This window comes from Astyanax mexicanus, chromosome 14, assembly GCF_023375975.1.
Source record: "Astyanax mexicanus isolate ESR-SI-001 chromosome 14, AstMex3_surface, whole genome shotgun sequence".
Lineage (NCBI taxonomy): Eukaryota > Metazoa > Chordata > Actinopteri > Characiformes > Acestrorhamphidae > Astyanax > Astyanax mexicanus.
This window is the reverse complement of record NC_064421.1, coordinates 34698573-34719347: the sequence shown is the minus strand read 5'-3', so window position 1 is coordinate 34719347 and position 20775 is coordinate 34698573. Positions and strand designations below refer to the sequence as shown.

General features: G+C 36.9%; 1 protein-coding gene across 1 annotated transcript; it reads right to left on the bottom strand.

Annotated features, from left to right (window-relative positions):
• Positions 1–5741: 5741 nt before the first annotated feature.
• e2f2 (E2F transcription factor 2) lies at positions 5742–20571 on the bottom strand. The gene is made up of 7 exons (XM_007239179.4): positions 20024–20571; positions 9600–9696; positions 9054–9273; positions 8676–8837; positions 7302–7416; positions 6176–6368; positions 5742–6025 (listed from the first exon to the last, which is right to left on the bottom strand). Exons 1-7 carry the CDS (start codon positions 20096–20098, stop codon positions 5742–5744), a joined length of 1146 nt encoding a protein of 381 aa, XP_007239241.2. The 5' UTR covers positions 20099–20571.
• Positions 20572–20775: the final 204 nt, after the last annotated feature.

Here is a 20775-nt window from a genome sequence, read left to right as displayed (position 1 = left end):
TAGTTCTTAGAAAAGTCATAAGCCTAGGGGACCACATACATTCCCCCCCCCCCCCCCCCCTCACTGTGAATATTAACATGTTGTGTTCAATAAAACCATGCAAACATATATATATATATATATATTTGTGTGGTATTAGTTTAAGTAGACTGTGTTTGTCTATTGTTGTGATTTAGATGAAGATCAGAACACATTTAAATACCAATTTATGCAGAAATCCAAGTAATCCCAAAGGCTTCATATACTGTTTCTGTCACACAAGACCACGGAGGAAGATCCAAATGCAGATTTATTAACAAACAAACAGTAAAAGTCCAGGCAAACAAAGCAGGCAAGGGATATCCAAAATCAGAGTAGTAAATACGAGCAAATGTAAAAAAAAAAAAACAGGTAATCAGAGGAAAATACAGAGCGCTTGGAATTGCAAGTGTAAAAAACAGACAAGACGTCGCACCTGGGTCCAGGTCTATATATACACACACTAGGCATAATTACACACAAAGACAAACTGAACCAAAACTGGGGTGAATGCGACCTCTTGAGGCGTGTTGGTGCAATACCTGGGTCAATGGTAACAGTTTCTTACGACTGTATATGAGACTTTCATAGATAACTGTCACACACTGCATTAAATGTTAATATTATCTTTATTTCCTCATTTTTACAGTGTACATTTGGAACTACATCTTATAGCCATATATTTATAAAATTTGACTTTACATTGTCTTTGCATTATATTTTTGTTGAAAATAAGAAATTAATAAACACAATTCCACATTGCATTATAACTTGATATGGTTTATATAGCACACATACAGTCATCCTGCATCAGTAAAATGTTTATTTTCTTTATTCATGACTGGATTTTACTTTATTTGTGTTCCTTTGTTTGCAATAAGCTTTGAAATGTACTGCTTGATTGATTTTTTTTTTTATCCACGACCCTCCAGGGCTCCGTAGTTTTCAACCAAACCCACCTGAACAGAAATCGTGTTGTACTTACAAAGTCTTAGCCTCTTACTGCAGATCCAATGTTATGCTCATTTCCATGCAATTAGCACTACTACACTATAACACTTGATATATTAAGGTTTTACATATAGCACAATAACCATTCAGGGCTTAAACTGAAGTAGACAGTTGGGACAAAACAAAAATTTCAACAATAACAAACTTCCAGACTTTAATTTCCATTACTTAGGTTCCATGTGAGAACATCAAAAGAAAGGAAAAGTAAAAAAAAAAAAAGAACGGAAAAAAAAGCGGCTGTTATATTTGGAATTTACAAAGTGTGTATGGATGTGGGTGATGAAAATTTACTCAACATTTCCTGATTCAGTAGGGTCAACAAATTACAAAATTTAAAACATATACAAGAAAGCATTGAGGAGCTACACTGCATTGTATTAGGTGTCCACCAGGCGTCTCTAAAGGGTTCAAAACCTCTCCACAGTGCCTCTAATCTAATACATAGATACAAGGAAGTAAATCTGTCATTATACAACAAGAGTTTGTAATATTTTTTGGTTTGTTTGTGATAAAACAAATTAATGTAAGTCCATTTCAGAGTAAGGTTAATATTTTTTTTGATGAAATTACACACAAAGCTTTTTTTTTTTTTTTTTTATCTACGGTTCCGTGCTGTTGTCCTGGCGTAAACATTTTGTCATCTAATGTTATGACCAACATTTAACCTAACATTAACATCCATTGATGTTGGTGGCCAGCTGGGGTAGTGTGATCCTTCTCTCCACAGAACAGGTTTCCACTGGCACTGGTTTCCAGTGGCAGTGTGCTTTATACCAATGCAACCAACACTTTTCACTGTGCTTGATGATGTGAGGCTAGGATGCAGCTGTGCAGCCAAGGAAACACTGCTGTAAACCTGGCTCCTCATATAATCTGAAACAAAATTAAAATATTGTTTAAACATATTTGATAGTGCTGCATTTGTGCAGCAAAACCATTTGTGCTAATATGGTTCTTGAGAAATAAAAAAAATAATTTCTTACCTGTTATGAAACACAGCCCCTCACAAGTGCCTGTTTTCCAGGGTGACCGTACTGCTTAAAATAGTCTATATTTACTGTTAAAAATATATAACTAAGTTATTATTTTAATTATAACAGTAATCTAACACTCTGGCTCAGCTACAGCTGAAATAGGCAGTGAATTCCTGTACAGAACTTTGCTGCGGTGCTTGAGGTGGAAACAACGTCTGTGCTTCAGCTCTGGAGTTGGAAATGCAGCTTCTTATGACCTGTATTCAGTCATTCACACAGCAGTGTAACCTTAAGTCCTTAATCAGATCAACTAAATCAGAGAAATAGTGGTTAATATTTGAAAACTGCCGATACAGACACACAGCCGATCTATCTTCCCATCTCTAATATTCCCGAGTTGATAATTTAATTAATATAAATGAATATACTGAAAAAAGTTTTTTTTGCAATAATAACCATAGTGATGATCTTTACCACACCGGGTTTTATTCAGAAAACAAACAAAAACACAGAAAAACATTAAGTGCTGCCTGTTTTACAGAAGCGTATTTATACTTTAAACTAAAACAAGAGTTATTCTGGTCAAAAAATTATAAATACAAACATCATTCTGTACAAATGACCAAAATATAATGCTTATTACCAAAAAACACCACTAGCATTCAGCTAGAAACAGAAACTCACTGAAAACTGAAACCCATTCCCTTCCGAACCAACCACAGGCACACACACACACACACACACACACACACACACACACACACACACACACACACACACACACACACACACATATTTAAACACACACCAATTTCAAGTTTGTTAGGACAGGACATTCGTCCACACATGGGACGAGTAAAAAAGAAGCCCCGGGTAGATTCACCTAAACATTGTATAAAAATCACCTAAGACAAAAAAACACAACCCAGTTTTTAGGTTCAGTTTTAAATACAGTCTTTAACTGATCCAGACTGACTCTATCTAAGTAATTTAGTCACCTTATCTCTCTTAAAAATAACAGAAGGGACTTTTACGCAGTCTCAATTAACATTAAAGCAACTCTTCAGCCAAAAATGTAATTTCTAGTGAATTAAAGATATTAGTATTACACTGGAGCTGAAAAGCTAGAAAAGCTAACCCAGCTAACATGCAACGGAAGCTTATAAGCACCAATTAGCACTGTGCTAACTGCAAGTTAACTTTACCACACACTGTGTGGAGGACAAACACACTTACCAAAGCTAAAAACAACAGTAGCAGTTAGCACTATGCTAACAAGTGCCAATGAGCTTCCATTATTTGTTAGCTACATTAGCCTTGTGGCTCTAGTAGCTGCAAACACGAGTCAGTTAATTAAATATTTATAAATCTGGATGAGGGAAAACAGGAAAATGAAAGCCTTAAATAAATTCTGAGATCCAGAAATTCACTTTGGAACAATAAGTTTGGATTAACTTACATTTCCATACAAAAATAACAATACATTTTTACAATTTGCAAAAGTTTAAGAAAATAATGTCACTTAAATGTAATTAATACAAAATTACACAAACACCCTTTACTGTAGAGCACTGGATAGCAATGTGCTGTTCTCTTTGGATAACATCACATAGGATATACAATCCATTACCTCAGTACAATTAGTAAGAAACAACTGCAACAACAGACGTAGCATCAACAGTCCAGTCAGCATCCTAGAGCTGCCTAAAGTTCTGGGCATTTCTGCAGCATCTGATATAATACTGCAATAAGTGATATCTGAGCAAGTGACATTAAACAAACTCTTTAAACTTGATTGCATTCTCAAAATGCACTTAAATGTTTATTACTTTAAGTGTTTAAGCATATTTTTGCAGTGCTTGAATCTGGTAAGAGTTTCTATTATATACAATCTGAGGTTGTTATAATATAATACAATAATCAAACTATTAAGACATTTATGTATGGTAGTATAAGTATGGTAAAATAAGGCTACCTGTATTTAATCTGGCGAAAAAAATGTATCATTATCATATGACTTGAATTTTGCTTTTGTAAAATGTTGTACTTTTATTTAAAAGTAAAAAATGAAAAAATATCCTAAACTGACTAAATTCAGCATAAATAAATCATCTTAGATCTAGTTCATATATCTTAACTATTAATAAACTTATTTTTTTATTTAAGTATCAAGATGTCTTTTACAAGAAATACTGCTTGCCAAGATATCATTTACTGTGTATTGTATAACTAGTTTGTGCAGCACCACAGGTGTCAGGCTAATATTAATATGTTTTAAAGTTTGACCTCATGTTTTAGACTACCTGTAAATTCACACACTGCATTATTTCACAGCAGCATTAACTACGAGCCTGCTGCCCAAAACTAGTGGACTCCTGCCCTCTACTGGCATAGAAAAATCAATACAAGAACAACAAACATCACATTTTAGCTTTGGAAGACGATAAATATTCCTGAGTTTAAATCCGGAGGTTTGTTGGCAGTTAAATTCACATCCACAAAGTATAAAACACTTTCAGTCAGCTTCTGCGACTGAATTACACTAAATTACACTGCAGGCTAAAATACATTTATCTTACAAATATACTTGATGTAATTAAAAATAATATTAAATACAACCCTATAAAATCCTACCTATCTTACTAATAGATATGGCTGTATAAAAAAGTGATGGCTTCCTAGTGTATTAAACTTATTTGGAGTCTCACCAGGGGGCGCTGTCAATACAACATTTAGTTGAAGTAATCTTTCACTCTAGCCCACAGTTCTTGTACATCAGGCTAGTCAGTTGATAGCATCCCTCTTCACTAAACTATCCTGGGTAGCTCCTTTACCTCAGCATGCATCTGTCTCAGCACTAGCAGTAGCAATGTGCTAATGTGCTAATACGCTAAAGGAAATCTAGACAAAAAGTCTAGAAGTGATTCAAGTAGTTCAATCTAAACCCTACTGTATCCTCTCACTAAACGGTTTAGAGGTTTAGGACTAAACTATGACATCATTTCATCGCAAACTATGACATCATTTTAAAAGCTAACACCTAAAGAAACGTGGACTCCAGAGGTTCATGCTCAATCTTCTAATATTCTCTAACAAACCACAATTGAGCTTCAGGACTAAATCATTCCTAATTTCTTATGGTTGGAGTATTTAACTGAAGATCTCATTATTGAAACCTCTAACCTCAAAACTAAAGCCAAAACAAATTCAAGTCTAAGAGAGAATAGTATTTAAGTTTAACTAATTAAACATTGAACTTTTGAAATTAAAAGCTAAGAAATGGGGACAATTATCCTCAATCTGATGTTTGTGCTCAGTTGTCAGTGTTTTATATCTGCAAGTTCAACCTTAAACCAGAGTATTTCATTAACTCTTTCAGGATTTACACATGGAATTCAAACTCTAATGCAAAAGGAAACATGAACATATCCTTAGACAGGGGTTCCTGTCTAATCATCACATCCTCAGAAACTCATCATTTCTAAAATTCAATCCTGACATCAAAGATTTTTCTGAATATTTAAGGATTGAAACGGGATTCTGAACTGCAAACTCTAAGAGATAACATGGTAAGTTCTGTGTTAATTTTCACTTCATGGCACTTCAGAGTCCAGACTCAGTTCAGGTTCAAAACAATGTCCAGTCTTATCATCCCACTGGAAATTGGAATATGTTGAAATCGGTGGTCAATATAATCCTAAATGCAAAAAAAAATATTTCTGAAAATATTTAATTATATTATATTTTCATATGGAAGGTCTCATATGGCAGGTCTCCCAGATCGTAGGTATCAAAAAAGTCTGAAACTCCCTCTCCGTCATCCAGACCCCAGAGGTAGTCATCGTGGTCAATAGGGGGAGAGAAACTGACAAAGGACTGGTCAGGGGTAAAGGATGTGCTGGGCAGCTGATCTTCAGTGATCTGGAGTAGGCTTGGGGGAAGACCCAGAATTTTCTCCACGTCCAGCAGGGCAGCTCCGATATTGCTGCTGTCCATCGGGGGCTGGGGTTTAGGGGGTATGGCTGGGAAAACAACAATAAAAAAATGTTTGGACACTGAAACCAGCCTAGCTGTAATAAATATAGTTGGAACATGCTAACCGCTAACCATTATAGTAATCATGTTAGTGCAGTGCATAATGTGAGGCATCCATTGCAACCCCACCCTCTCACCTTCAGGGGCGTGCAGGGGTTTGGGGGTGTATGGGTGATGTGGGGTGTTGGTTTGAGTTGGGTGAGTGACCCCGTTGCTGAAGTCCCTCCTGGTTGCCTTCACCGGACTCACGTCCTCCAGACCCTCCTCTGGACACAGGTAAACTTCAATAGCCCCATTCCTGCTCTTCAGGTAGATCTGCATATTGCCCTGCTGATGAACAAAAACACAGGAGAGTAAAGATTAATAGAGATCATTTTAAATCCAATTTACACTGATCAGCCGTAAAATTAGCACCACTGACAGTCAGGTGAGTATCGCCATCTACACTGGCTCCTGTTCAGCAGGGGATATATTAGTCAGCAAGTAAACAGTCAGTTTCTGAAGTTGATGTGTTAAAGCAGGAAAACAATAATTTGAGATTTTCACATAAACTAAACTGTGAGGTTCTGGGTCAACTGGGACAGAGCAGCTCCAAATGGTCAAGCTGGTCTTGTGGTTTTGTGTGGATTCCTAGTATGCAGTGGTCTAAGAAAAGACACCCAATGAACTGGTAACAGGGTCACGAAAGCCCAAGGGGACCTACTCAATACTTGGTATTAAATGCTATGGCAAACCAGTGACATTTTTTTCTTAGTTGATTTTTATAACACAAATATTAATAGACAAAAGTATTAGAACAAATGCTCATTGATTATTTTTTGGACAAGCAAGTGTACAAAAGAGTTTCTTCTGATTTTTGGAGTAACTGTCTCTACTGTCCAGAAAAAGGTAATCTACTAGATTTCGGAACATTACTGATAAGATCTGATTGCATTTAGCAACAAGATAAGTGTTAGTGAGGTCAGAGTGTTGGATGATCACCATCACAACTCATCCACCACCCTCCAGCTCATCCCAAAAGTACTGGATGGACCACCATCATTAGAGATGAACACATTTCCACTGCTCCACAGCTTAGTGCTGGGGTGCATTTTACCACTTCATCACATGGCATGGTGCCAATAGGTTCATATTTGTCGGACCAAAGAAGCTCTTTGTGTGCCACTTAAAGTAGATGAATGCATTCAATTGAAGGGTCTCCACAAACATTAGGACATATACAGTGTAATCCGCAGTATCTGACGGATTAGAGCTCGATCTTACCTCTGTGGTTTCTGGCAGCTCTAGTTTGGTTCCTGAAGGAGCTTTGACTGCAATGACTGTCTGGTCCTGCAGACTCGATATAGAGCGAAGGTCCTGATAGGTCACATACCCCAATGTAGGTGGAGTTAAGGATAAACACCTTTAAATAACAAGTCAGCACTAATATGCAGGGTTCCTCAACGTTTCATAGAGTTACATTTAAGATCTTTTAAGACCTTTTAAGACCATTCTCAGTGAATTTTTTGAGGCACGCTGGTTTTCCCCCACCTTGGTGTGAGACTCAAGCACCTTCATACATAACTGGGTGGTCTTCTTGCATAGTTTGCAGCGAGATTCATATCGATTACTGGGGAGCGTTTGTGACCAACTGCGAAAAACACCTTTATCAGTCTCACTGAAAACACACTTTCCCACGTTTTCCACTACAAGCAGCCGAATTAACTTCAGAGGTGTTACTTTGGTTACTGAGGCAGTAGATATTCATGGATGAATTTAGTGTGCAGGTAACAGGCAAACAGTTCAGGTTCTTGCCTGCAATGAACATGGGATTTGTAGTTTAATCACCACCAGCACCGGTAGCCTCAAAGAAACACAGATAACACAGAATTAACTTTTCATTAGACCAAGCTTTTCGTAAAGAAGAAAGTAAAAGTAGACATTTAAGACTTCAATTAAATCAATGCCAAACATTGGATGGAAATCTGGCCTTTAATCTGGCATCTGTGAATTTCAAATGACAGACATTTTAAGATTTTAAGACCCTGTTGGAACGCTGATATATTAAGCTCTGGAAAAATATTAGAGACCATTTCATTTTCTGAATCAATTTCTCTGATTTTGCTATTTATAGGTATATGTTTGAGCAAAATGAACATTGTTGTTTTAATCTATAAACTACGGTCAACATTTCTCCCAAATTCCAAATAAAAACATTATCATTTAGAGGGTTTATTTGCAGAAAATGAGAAATGGCTGAAATAACAAAAACATGCAGAGCTTATAGACCTCAAATAATGCAAAGAAAACAAGTTCATATTCATAAAGTTTTAAGAGTTCAGAAATCAATATTTGGTGGAATCACCCTTTTGGTTTTTAATGCATCTTGGCATGTTCTCCTCCACCAGTTTTACACACTGCTTTTGGATAGCTTTATGCCACTCCTGGGGCAGAAATGCATGCAGTTTAGTTTGGTTTGATGGCTTGTGATCATCAATCTTGATTCTATTCCAGAGGTTTTCAAATTGGTAAAATCAAAGAAACCCATCCTTTTTAAGTGGTCTTTCCATCTCTCATATAATCATTAATAACTCACATAAAGTGGACATACTTGCACACAAACACACATGCACACACAGTCCCAGTCTGAAAGGATATCTCTGGTTGTCCTTGTTCTCAGTCAGTTCTCGGAGCTGGTTGTTGCTGGAGTGGATAAGCTCATCTAAAACTCTCTCCTTTCTCTCTAACTCAGCCAGTTCCCTCCGCAGAGCGCTCGTCCGCTCCGAACCACCCGCTGAGCCTTCGAACACACCACTCACCCTAACACACACACATATACACACTTAAGAAAACCAATCAATTTAAAACACTACAGTTTACTATCATTTACTTATTTATTTATTTATAGTTTATTTATCATTTATGTTTATAGGATAACGGAGAGTGTGAGATCATTTAGGCCAGTTAGCAGTATTGAAGATTAAATTGCTTGTTTTCTAAATGGTGTAGCTGAACTCAAGCTTTAAGTGTACTCACAGCCACTGGATGTTGTTTTTGGACTTTTTGCGGATGAGTTTGACCCCCTCTAGCACGTTGGTGATGTCATAGATACGTCTCTTCTGAACCTCTAGGACCTCAGTAGCCCAGTTCAGGTCCAGCACGCCGTCAGGAGACTCGCTCAGCAAGCCCACAAACTTCTTGGTCAGCAGGCCGAGGGAGGTGTCGTACCGAGTCCGCTCACCTGGAGACTTTGGTGCTGGTGGAGAGGAGGAAGTGGTATATAAGTGATGTGTTATGATCACCACCCCACCTGATTCTAAACTCCTTAACTCATTAGGCATGGTACCAATAGACCAATTTTATTTATCTGTTCCATAGAGTCGTATTCTTCTGGCTGTACTTCTCTACAGAGATTAGATAAGCTGTGTGTGTGCATTTGCACATCTGTGTCAGCAATGGGTGCAGGTTAATGCACTCATTCATTTAGGGTGTCCACAAACATTTAGTATTAAATGTTTTGTACTTTGCAGGCAAGGAATTGCTCTACCAAAAAATATATATTTCTGGAGAAAGTGTTCTCACTCTTTGGGCTGGCGAGTCTGACTGTGTTCACTTTGCCTTTGGGTGTTCGGAAACCCTGCAGATACAGAGGATCCTCTAGATCTAACCTCCGTTTAGCCTGCAGAGACAGAGAGACAGAGAAATAAAGAGAAAGAGAGAGAAAGGAAGAGAGATAAAGTGTTAGCATAGCACAGACTTTCCATTTTAGACCTCTTTAGATCTCTTTCTCTCTTAATAAACACATTACTGTCAATTACTTTTACAGCTTTTAGCTGATGCTTTAATGTTGTCTTATAGTAATGCCCAAGAACTCTTATCGGTGCAGCACTGCACACTCACCCAGACCAGGAACTAAAGCCCAGTCTCGCACATGGTTATCCTGTGCACCACACCTACCGCAGCATTAGTCTACATACAGTGTGTGTACCATTACAACACTCTGATATTATAGCACTATAAACACATAAATTACTCAGCTGCATCAACTTTAATTCAACAGGTAATACCAACATACACCACCATGTGTCCCCTTTACAGAGAATGAGATTTGAGCTTTTGTGCTTTCAGCAGAAATAATAATAAAGGAATTATATGTAGGCTATAGATTTGTCTCCCTCAGTTAATATGTTTTCTGTTGACTAATTTATCGATTATTCTAATAGTGTTTTTATGCATGTGTGTTTGATTTAAACTGTTTCTTCATATCAATGAAAAATATGAATAATTATCTTAATATTTAATTATTTCTTTTGTTAAAAAAAGGGGACCTGTTTTAGGTAATATCAACCCATGTCAGTGTACATGGCTATTTCTGCAACGCATTAATGCACATTATGCAAACTCACACATTTTCACAATCACTGATAATGGATACTTCAATGTAGGGCTAAATTATAAAAAATATTGTACAAAAAATAATATTAATATACTTGAGAAATTCTCGATTATGCTTTAGATTTTTAGTTCTTATATACCAACTTTTTTAAAGTAATGCTCAACCTTACATGCAGCTTTTATATTAAACATGATGCAAACATAACATCCTTATGTTTGTCAATTAAGGAAAAGTGCAAAATATGAAAATCTCTGCCATATAAAAGAGTTCTTTACAGATTTCTGACAGAAGCAAATGTCTATCTACTGAGATTCACTCTGGCAGCTTCTATATGTAAAAATCTACAATCTCCATTATCACATTTTGAAAACAGCATTAAAACAGTAATTCAATTAAGCAATTAATTTGATTAACTGCTCAGCCCTACTCCAATGGGTCGTCTTTGTCATCATAAAATTAGTACCACACAGTCTCATATCAGTAGAGATTGAGATTGAGATTGAAGAGACAATTACATTAATGCAATCTGATTCTAAATTAATAAAAAGATAAAAGAATAAAAAATAAATAAATGTACATCAACACATAAACTCAATGAAGAGCTGTTAAACTAGCCTAGCTCCAGAGTACTGCTGCTGTTTCACACACACACACACACACACGTAAATGAAAGTGGATTCTGAAGAGTGTGTATTTGTTAGTGAATACACAGCTCTTCCTAAACAGCTCAGAACAATAACAACCCCTCCTCATCCCTCTAACAGCTCACCATCATTCACATTCAAACACAGCCGGAGACGCCCGGATCAGCCTGTCTGCTCACTTCAGCAGCGGCAGAGTTAATGAGGCTTAAGACTACAGACCGACACTCAGGATAATTCTACTGTCTATGTTTACGGGCTGCGTCCAACAGAGAGACGTGACTAATGGCAGAATACAGGGGTTATGATTCAATATAAATGTGATGAAGTTTATCAGTGAGAAACGTGCAAGAAAGTGAGTGAGAGTTAGTTATAAAATGTGATATTTCAACATAAATAAAATTATATCTACCTTCTGAACTCAACAGTACTGACACTGTTTTACATTGTTAAATAAAATCACTATGTTAATGAACTCTGTAGAAAGAGTGAAGTACAGGAGAAAGCCAAAATATTATTTTACAAAGTATTTCATTAAAAAAAATTAGTGTTGAAGTTTCTAAAGATTTTAAAGATTCAGCACTACTGACAATTGAAACAGCTAAGAGCCAGGAAACAGTATCATTACTGCTCTTTTTCTCACAGTCGTTTGCATATTTAGAGGAATTCCTATCACTCTTTTCAGTAGGAGTGGTCAGGTGATAATACACCTGGAGCAGATGTATAACTTTAAAAGCACTCTGTCAATACAGTTCATCACAATGACTAAAAAAACTGCTTTATAAATGTTGCAACTTGATATGAGCTGCTGCAATTTGTTGTGTTAAATAACATTAATTATATTATTGATTAATATTGATCTATTGAGTAGTTTTAGTAGTCTGTGTCTTTAGCTAAATTGGGAATGTTAAATGCTGAGGTTAATACTAAGCCTGTAAAACTGCACTCAGTAGGGGTGGGAATCTCACAGCATCCTACAAAACATTGCCCACAATAATGATGACACTTTGATGTTGGGATACTCAAAATATCACAAGACTTGGTGGAATCTGTGTTATTGAAGAGGATTAAATACTTTAAAATAAGCTAATTATATATTTATTTGGTATTTTTCTGTTTCACAGAATACAAATATTCTTTACTGCAGGTTTACCCTATTCATTTGATTAGCGCCTCCACATCAAATTGGGGTCTGAGTCTTTTGGAGTTTAGAGCTCCTATGTGCCTTGTAATGAAAATGTGTTGCAAGCTAAAATTATGTTATATATTGCAATATCGATATTTAGCCCCACCCTGGCTCTCAGTCTACAAACATTAAAATAAACACGCATCTCTTAAGTTTAGAGAGCTAGTGGAAGTTCAGACTACATTCACTTTTCGTTCATTCAAAACCCAAAGTTCATTTCTAGCTTTACAACAAATACACTTGATTCAAGCCTGTTAAACTGGTGTACCATTTTACCTCTACTATATTTTATGTGTAACTCTAGTTTAGCTTGACTAAAAAAAAGTTACATTCAAAAACCTTACACCCCTTTTCACAATTTAGGTCTGGGTCAGATTATGTTTACATGTTTGATCTTTTTATGTAAGTGTGTGTGTCATACCTGTCAAGTTTTAGATTTAAAAATAAGGGATATTTTCCTCTGTCCGCTTAAAGCCGTCCCACCAGCCCAACGAAGGTTCAGTATCCCTTACATTTTAAGACAGGTTTACAAAAAATCTAAAATAACCACATGTGAACCACCTACACACTACAATTAGATTATCAGAATCTGAAATGTTGTGGACATTCCTACATATGTCATTCTTTTAATACAGCCAAATTAAAAATACTTTTCTAGATATTAAAAAAAGTTAAGATTTCATGTCTTTTTTGCCATAAATGCACTCTTTTATATAATATATATTTTTATTTATTTAATAGATTTAAAATTTAACAAAGGGTGCACAAATTCTGCAAAATGACTGTAGGTGACCTAAAAATAGTATTATGAGCTTTTACTAAAAGGACATGGACCAGATATATTCCATCAGTAAAAATTAGTCCTAAGTGGCCTACACAATTAATCATTTTTAATTAATACTTCTTTCTTTTGATCACTCAACGCCTGATCAGTTCAGTTAATTTCGGTCCTCTCCACATTTTCTAGTTAAACTGAGTCACAAGCTGTAATTTTTTATTTTAAAAGGTTTAATCTGTGTGTTTTGTTTCGGAGACGAGTATTTTTAAGCAGCTATCAGAAAAATCTCATCACAGTTTACATGATTAGCCTACCGTTACCTTTCTTTTAGAAAAATCGCTGAATATCCAGATCTGTTTTAACATCAGCTGCTCTGACTAGCTGCCTGAACTCACAGCGACGGGGGGCTTCCCCACACTGACCCTCCTTTGCAAGCTGATTGGCTGTTTCTCCTGAAAGGCGGGACTTTCTCCTTGAACCGGCTCCATGATTGGTTAAGAGACACAGAGCGGTCAGTGCCCTGTCTCCTCAATAATATATATATTTTAATCTTAATATAATACGGGAAATTTACGGGAAAATACTAATACGGGAGGACGGCGGGAAAGAGGAGTTAAATACGGTAGTTTCCCGGCCAAAACGGGAGACTAGACAGATATGGTGTGTGTTTTATCTAAATGTTTATATGTAATATGGTCATAAGTACATTTATAGCATACATAACACACATGTACACTACCACTTAAACATTTTAAAATACCCCTTTAGTTTTAGTCCAGTAGCAGTGCTATATGTATGGCCTAGAAAACCTTTTTATTTTATCATCTTAATAATGTCTTTATTACTGCACTTCACCTGTCAGACCTCTAGGTTTTTTTCCTGCTAAAATTGAGACATATTCCAATGTTAAGCTGAGCTAAAGCTGTTGCCATGTGGGTCAGCCAATCGTGACTCAGTTTTGAAGAGTCTTTTGAAGGTGTAGGAAACAGTACTCACCGATCTCTGGCTTCATCTGTGATTTCTCTAAAAAAAAGAGACTTCTACTTTTAAAAGTTACCAAGTTTTCTGTCTTTTTCTAGTTATTATGATGAAGTATAAATGTGCTGTGTGTAAATGCTGCAGTAGAGAGTTCAGTAACTGAGTCTGTCCATGCACTGCTTTACTTTAGTCAAAGGCTTTGGAAACTGACATTTTTTAAAACTAAAGCTCAGTTATTTACATTATTTTACATTGTCAGCTGTAATCACCCCGCTTGTTATTTTTTTTTAACAATATATGATATTTGATTTTATTTGACAATTTTTTTTACAATACTAAAGTTACTCAATTTTTATTTCATTTGTTTTTCATAAAGGCGTTTTTTTACACTGGATTCTGTACCATTTCTAGTACTGATCGGACCTAAAGAGCTTAAATAACAAAAACAAAGTTCTAAAACTTTTGACTGAAAGTGTACATATATGAGGTGCATGTGTGTATGTCTGTGTGTGAAGCAGCGAGAGATTCTGTAGAAGAAAGCTGGTATTATCCTCAAACTGAACTATCTAATCCACCTGTCACCGACATCTGCACTGAGAGCAGGTGGGAGAGGAAGAAACCAGAGACGTTTCTGTTTCTGTAGCTGTAAACTGTTTCTCTCTCTCTCTCTCTTTTACTCTCTCTCTCACTATCTACTCATAACACTCTGACACACCTTATAGCAAAAGCCTGGTCATGTTAACAAGTTTGGTAACGTGTATGTACACAAACACTAAAGCATGTCCCATATTCTGGATAGTGTCAGAAACCAGATGGTAAAGTATATTAGAAATTACTGAACACCTCCACATGGTTTAGGAGAGTGTGTGGTCATTTAGAAATGCAGTTAGAACCATGCTGTTGTAAATAAGCTTTAATGTCTTGTAATCAACATAAGCCTCATAACTCCACTGTAAACCAAAAGAAGTACCAATCAAATCTTAGCTAATAGGGCGTGTTTGGTAAAAAGTTGCAGAAAAAATACTGTAAACTATTGCATTAACAGAGCTAAAGAGGGAAGTTGTCAGTGTGGTAACTCAGCCCAGCCCGATTACTGGAGGGCTAGCAGAGTGAGCGTCTCTGTGCAGCAGAGTTCGGACTGTTTGGTGTCTGTGTGAGAAAGAAGAAGTGAAGATGTTTGGTAACCTGGCAGCTGAGTTACTGATCTACAGTCAGTTTTCAAAATCAGACTTTACCCAACTCTGCCAACCAACTATTCCATCACTGACCATCTGTATATTTTTTTACAACTATGGAGTATAGACTATATACACTCCTATAGACTCCTACAGGAGTCAAATGAGTGTGTGGATCATAGGATCATTATAGAGCATTATAGAGCACCCCTATGCTTACTGTAGTTTTTACAGTCTGTTAGAGTGAAAGTGTGGATCATATAAACATTAAAGCGCATTTTAGATTGCCCACTACACTTCCTGTAGCACATTACAGTCTGTCAAAATGAGTGTGTGGCTCATATGTTCATTATAGTGCATTATAGAGCGCCCACTAGACTTCTTGTAGCGTATTACAGTCTGTCAGCATGAGTGTGTGGCTAATATGAACACTACAGAGCACTATACAGCACTGTCTACACCTACTGTACTACAGAGCATTATACAGCACCGTCTACACCTACTGTACTACAGACGTCAGAATGACCATAGGGACATTATAGAGCATTATAGAGCGACCCTACACATTCTGCAGTGCACTACAGTTTGTCAGAATGAGTATGTGACTCATATGAACATTCTAGTGTATTATAGAGCGCCCCCTACACATTCTGCAGTGCACTACAGTTTGTCAGAATGAGTATGTGAATCATATGAACATTATAGTGTATGATAGAGCGCCCCCTACATTTTCTGTAGCGCATTACAGTCTGTCAGAATGAGTGTGTGGATCATACGCATATTAAAGAGTATTACAGAGTGCCCCCTACACCTTCTGTATTGTATTATATTCTATTAATGTCTATAAATGAAACTATAGCCCCATCTACACCAACTGTGTGCTAAAACACAGAAAACACCAACAAAAACTTGTAAGGGCTGCAGGTTGTGGGCCTCACACACTCAGCTGAGTATCTAAGAGGAAATGTGTGCTGCTTTCCCCACACCCAAACCACAGAGAGATGAGTAAGCAGTAGGAAAACACAGCAAATTACCATCAAAGCTAAAAGAAAAGCCAGAGTGAAACTGGCAGAAACACTCCTGTTGGTTTTTGAAACTGGCAGAAAAGCTGAATTTCATAACTCCGCAGAAAATGGACACGTGTCTAAATCACAATTGGCAATAATAAATGGAAGAAAAAAATCACCAATTTTAGTTATTAAATTACATAGGCTCCAATTTATTGAATTAATTGTATTCAGGCTGGATATCTATACACTGCACCTGTTCTCTTCTAACAGTGCGACCTTTCAGAACTCATCTCAGAACGCCTACACACACTCATACACTCAATAATACACTCTGCCACACCTAAAGACACACATTCATAGAGTGACGGGACATCTGAGTGTGTTAAAGCACAATGGAAAGAAAGACAAACTAATAAATGGCAGAGTAAGAGAGAATATCTACTGCTATATGCTGCGCTACATTTACCTCAAAAGTTGGATGTCGGAGTTGGGAATCATGTCCCACACAGAGATGTATAGTAACAGAGTAGAACTACTTCACTACTGTACTTAAGTACTAAAATGTCTAATGGAGTATTATTTTATCTCCTACTTCCACTTTTACCTTATCTTTTTTTAATGTGTTAATACGTTTTACTTTGCAAACTTTCCTCTGCTTTCTGTAATAAATACATAACACAATACTGTAATTTTACTTCCAGTACTTAAGTAGTAAATTTTACAATAAACTAATTGTAATACTTAAGTACAAAAAATGTTGAATACTTTACTACTCTCACTTAAGTGTGGTGCTTAAAAAACACTTAAACTCAAGTCAACTCAAGTCACTTTTTTAATAAAGCCTTTTACTTTTGCTCAAGTCTGGGTCTCTAGTACTTTATATTTGTGTGGTCACGTCTAAGTTAGCAATGTTCCAGTTAAACATTCTAATAATTGTAAATCATTTAAAAACATGTTCAACAACCAGTTAGCAAAAGATGTTTTAATTTACCACAACTGGTTTAACAATAATTTACTGTTTTTTTATTATTACTGTGAATCCATCTAAAACATGTCTTTATCTTTGTTAGCACTGTCCCAGGTTAGCATTGTTAGCGATACCAGTTGATAAATGTGCATAAACAGTATTTTGCCCATCCAAACAATATGTCCACAGATGGCCAGAAAAGTTAAACCAGTCAACTGTGAGTATGGCCGACTTAATAGTTTACAAATAAAAACAGGTAATAAAAACCCATACAATACTATTGTTTTATTACTGTTTATGTGAAGGCAGCCATTTAGGAAATCCAACTCTTGGTGGTGTTACAAATAATATTTCTGACTTTAAACTTAGAAGTTCAAACATCCAAATTCAAATGTAACAAATCTGATAACAGATCTGCACATCAAAGTTTTAGGGTAACTAAAGGTGCCAGACTAAAGCAGTTGGTGGTGGTAAGGTTGGTAGGTGTTATAGCAGCAATAAAGGCCTAATTTGGGATCAAACTGATTGAAAAGCTCAACTTACACCTCTGTGTGTTAAAGAATATGGGGGTTGGGCATTTAGTAATGTCTGTCTTGTAGATTCAACTGTGAAATTGCTATAAATTCTACAAACTTGAGATATTATAAGTATCACCAAATAGAGGTTATTATTCAATATAACACAGTATATTGGGATACTGTATGCAAGTGTGAAATATTATTTTATTAAAAAACTGTCAATGTATAAAAACACATCAAATTGTTATAATCTGAGTAAAAAAAAGCTGACTTCTTAGTCATTTAAAACACTCGGAACACTGACAGAGTACAACACTGCTTTCTAGTGGGTGGGTTTAAACTCAACACTAAATTAACCACTGTCTGACACCAATCTTTACATTTAAACCAACAATTAAAAATCCATACTGTGCTTCTGCACAATAGAATATTACACATAAGAGCTGCTTTGGTATCCTATGTAGTTGCTATGAATCTTAAAGGGTTTAGAGTTTTGTTGAAAGTTTTCAACTGCTGCTGTAAGACCCTATAGCTCAGTCAGACTGAAACTGAGCAGTGATGGATCAGCATTTTCCCCTCCACACTGTATGTGTGTGTGTGTGTGTGTGTGTGTGTGAGATGAGGTAAAGTATGTGGGTCAGACAAAAGGAAACATCTCAAATTAAGCAGCCACATAACTTGCCACATAATTTTACATACAGATTCATTAACGGTTTTAGATCTGATACCCAATTAAATGCATATTTTGCATAGAATAATAAATACTGTAGGGAATAATCTAATTAGACTTAAATGTTTATATATGTGTATGTTTATATTAGTAACACTTATAAATCACTTTTGACAGTATTCATATGTCATAATATAAAGACACCTATGAACATTTTTTTATTACATAGCACATTTATAAAATGGTAATCGTTTGTATGTGATTGCACAAATCATGTTCACAACTGTAAATACTGTGTCTTATATATGTAGGAGATCCAATATTAGTGGATAACATCTGGCAGATGTTTACATAAAGTATTTAAAAAAATAAACATTATATTTAAGTTAAACTTGTTGATTAGTATAGTACAGTCCTATGACCAACAATGCTAGCTGTTGGATTAGCAAGTGTCAATATTAGTGCTGTATGAATGAAACAAGAATCTGAAGTCTGTAAGTTAACTTAGTCTAAAACAGTTCCCTGTATGAGTTAGGAAATTTAAACATTTGAATATGTTTTTGCTTTTTTAAAGTAACTTTAATTATTACATCAGTGTCATAACATTTTTTATAATAATAATTGAATTCATAATTTTATGATAATAATTATGTATTTCTGGAACACTATATCATTTAACAGTTGGTTATTGTGACATATTTATTAATGTCTTATAACAATGTTCTTTAAAGTCCCTTTAAAGCTCTAGCACATATGTGAACCAGGCTATTGGAGGCTCCCGTAAACCCAAATCTCTTGCTATGACCTTTCATGACCTCTACACATTGACTCAGACAGGTCAGGCTGCTTTGAGCAGGTGTTTGGGAGTGTGTGTGATAAATAATGCAGCTGACAGGCTTCAGTAAAGCTAAAACCAGTTTAGGAGTCACATCCGAATAAACAATTGTAAAAATCTATCTATCACATTTACAAACCAACAAATGGACCAACACTTCTTCAGGTACCCCCTGACCCTGTAAAAGTGTATGTTTGATTTGTGCTGTTTAAGTGTGCTCTTTAACAATTGGGCATGGATGTATAAAACTATGCTTTAAGGCTATTGTGATAACTAACACTGTACTTCCAGGCAGTTAGTGTTGTTTTTTAAGAGTTAAGTGGTTAATATGATATTACGACATTATGATATGATCTAGGTGGTTGCTCTGGGGTTCTCCAGTGGTGTTAAGGTGTTCCAAGGTGGTTGCTGTGCAGTTTCTATGATATTCCAGCTAGGTTGTTGCTAAGGTGTCTGTATGGTCTTTCAGGAAGCTATTAATATTGTTTGCAGTTGGTTTGTATGGTGTTTAATGGTATGTCAAAAGTGAAATATTTGTACATGTTAATCACAGATTACATTTTTTCTGTATGTATCAGGATATTGTACTCCATATCCCATAGACTCCACCTTTACTGCCTACCCACCTGTCTACAAACACACACACACACACACACACACACACATGCATTTAGGACATATGAACATCCTCACAGAACAGAATTTTTTAATGGGTAAAAAGCAGACTGTTGCTATACATAACCCTATATACATAGACATACTGTTTGCAATGCAGTTTTTGTACAGCAGATATATTACTGTATTTAGAGTGTACACACACACACACATACACACACTTCTGTACACACTTACCGGGAGTCGGGTGTAAGGACTGCAGCTCCCCGCGCGCCCTCCGTCCGTTCTGCCACCGCACGCGACCGCGAGCATCCCGACCCCGTTCCCTGCACACAGTGACTGACTGAAGGAAAGTTGCCCGAGCCGGAGCGACCCCCAATTAACAGCAGCAGCGGGTCCGGTTCAGCGAGCGACACTAACCTACTGATCACTTGTATCGATCAGCCTCGAGCCGTTATTCTAATTGATTATCTGCGCTGTGGGCACAAACAGCGCGCGGACCAGCAGACAGTAGCAGCGGCGGCGGAGGTCTCGCGCTCCGGGTTCTTTGTTCAGGTTCTGCAGCAGAGGGCGCAAATCCCCCCAAACCGAGCCCAGCGCAGCCCAACAGAACCACCAAACACACCGAGCTCCGCTCCTGCGCGCGCCCTCGGCTCACCGCGCGGCTCTGCTGCTGTGTTTATAGTTTTGTTTGTTGTTTGTCTCTTTCTTTGTTTGCTCGGGTTGTTTGTTGGCTCTCGCGCTGCTCCCGCTGCTCGATCCGCCGCTTTAGCGCCAAATTTACCTCCCGCGAAATTCGGATTCTCCCGCGGCCAAAGACGCGCGCTGATTGGTCCGTCGACCACCGTAAATTTGCATAGAACAGTTGCGCCGCCCTCTTAAAGAGACAGAGGCCGATTACTGCGAGTTTCTGCTGTTCTGAACAAAGAGCTGCTCCAGACTAAAGCTTCAACAGCACTACCCAGAACAATACACACCAACGGACACTC

Coding starts and splice junctions, on each gene's coding strand:
- e2f2 (XM_007239179.4), bottom strand. CDS start 20,098: ATGCTCGCGGTCGCGTGCGGTGGCAGAACGGACGGAGGGCGCGCGGGG. Junction 9,697..20,023: donor GTCCTTACACCCGACTCCCG/GTAAGTGTGTAC, acceptor CTGTCTCTGCAG/GCTAAACGGAGGTTAGATCT. Junction 9,274..9,599: donor CAGACTCGCCAGCCCAAAGA/GTGAGAACACTT, acceptor CCTCTCCACCAG/CACCAAAGTCTCCAGGTGAG.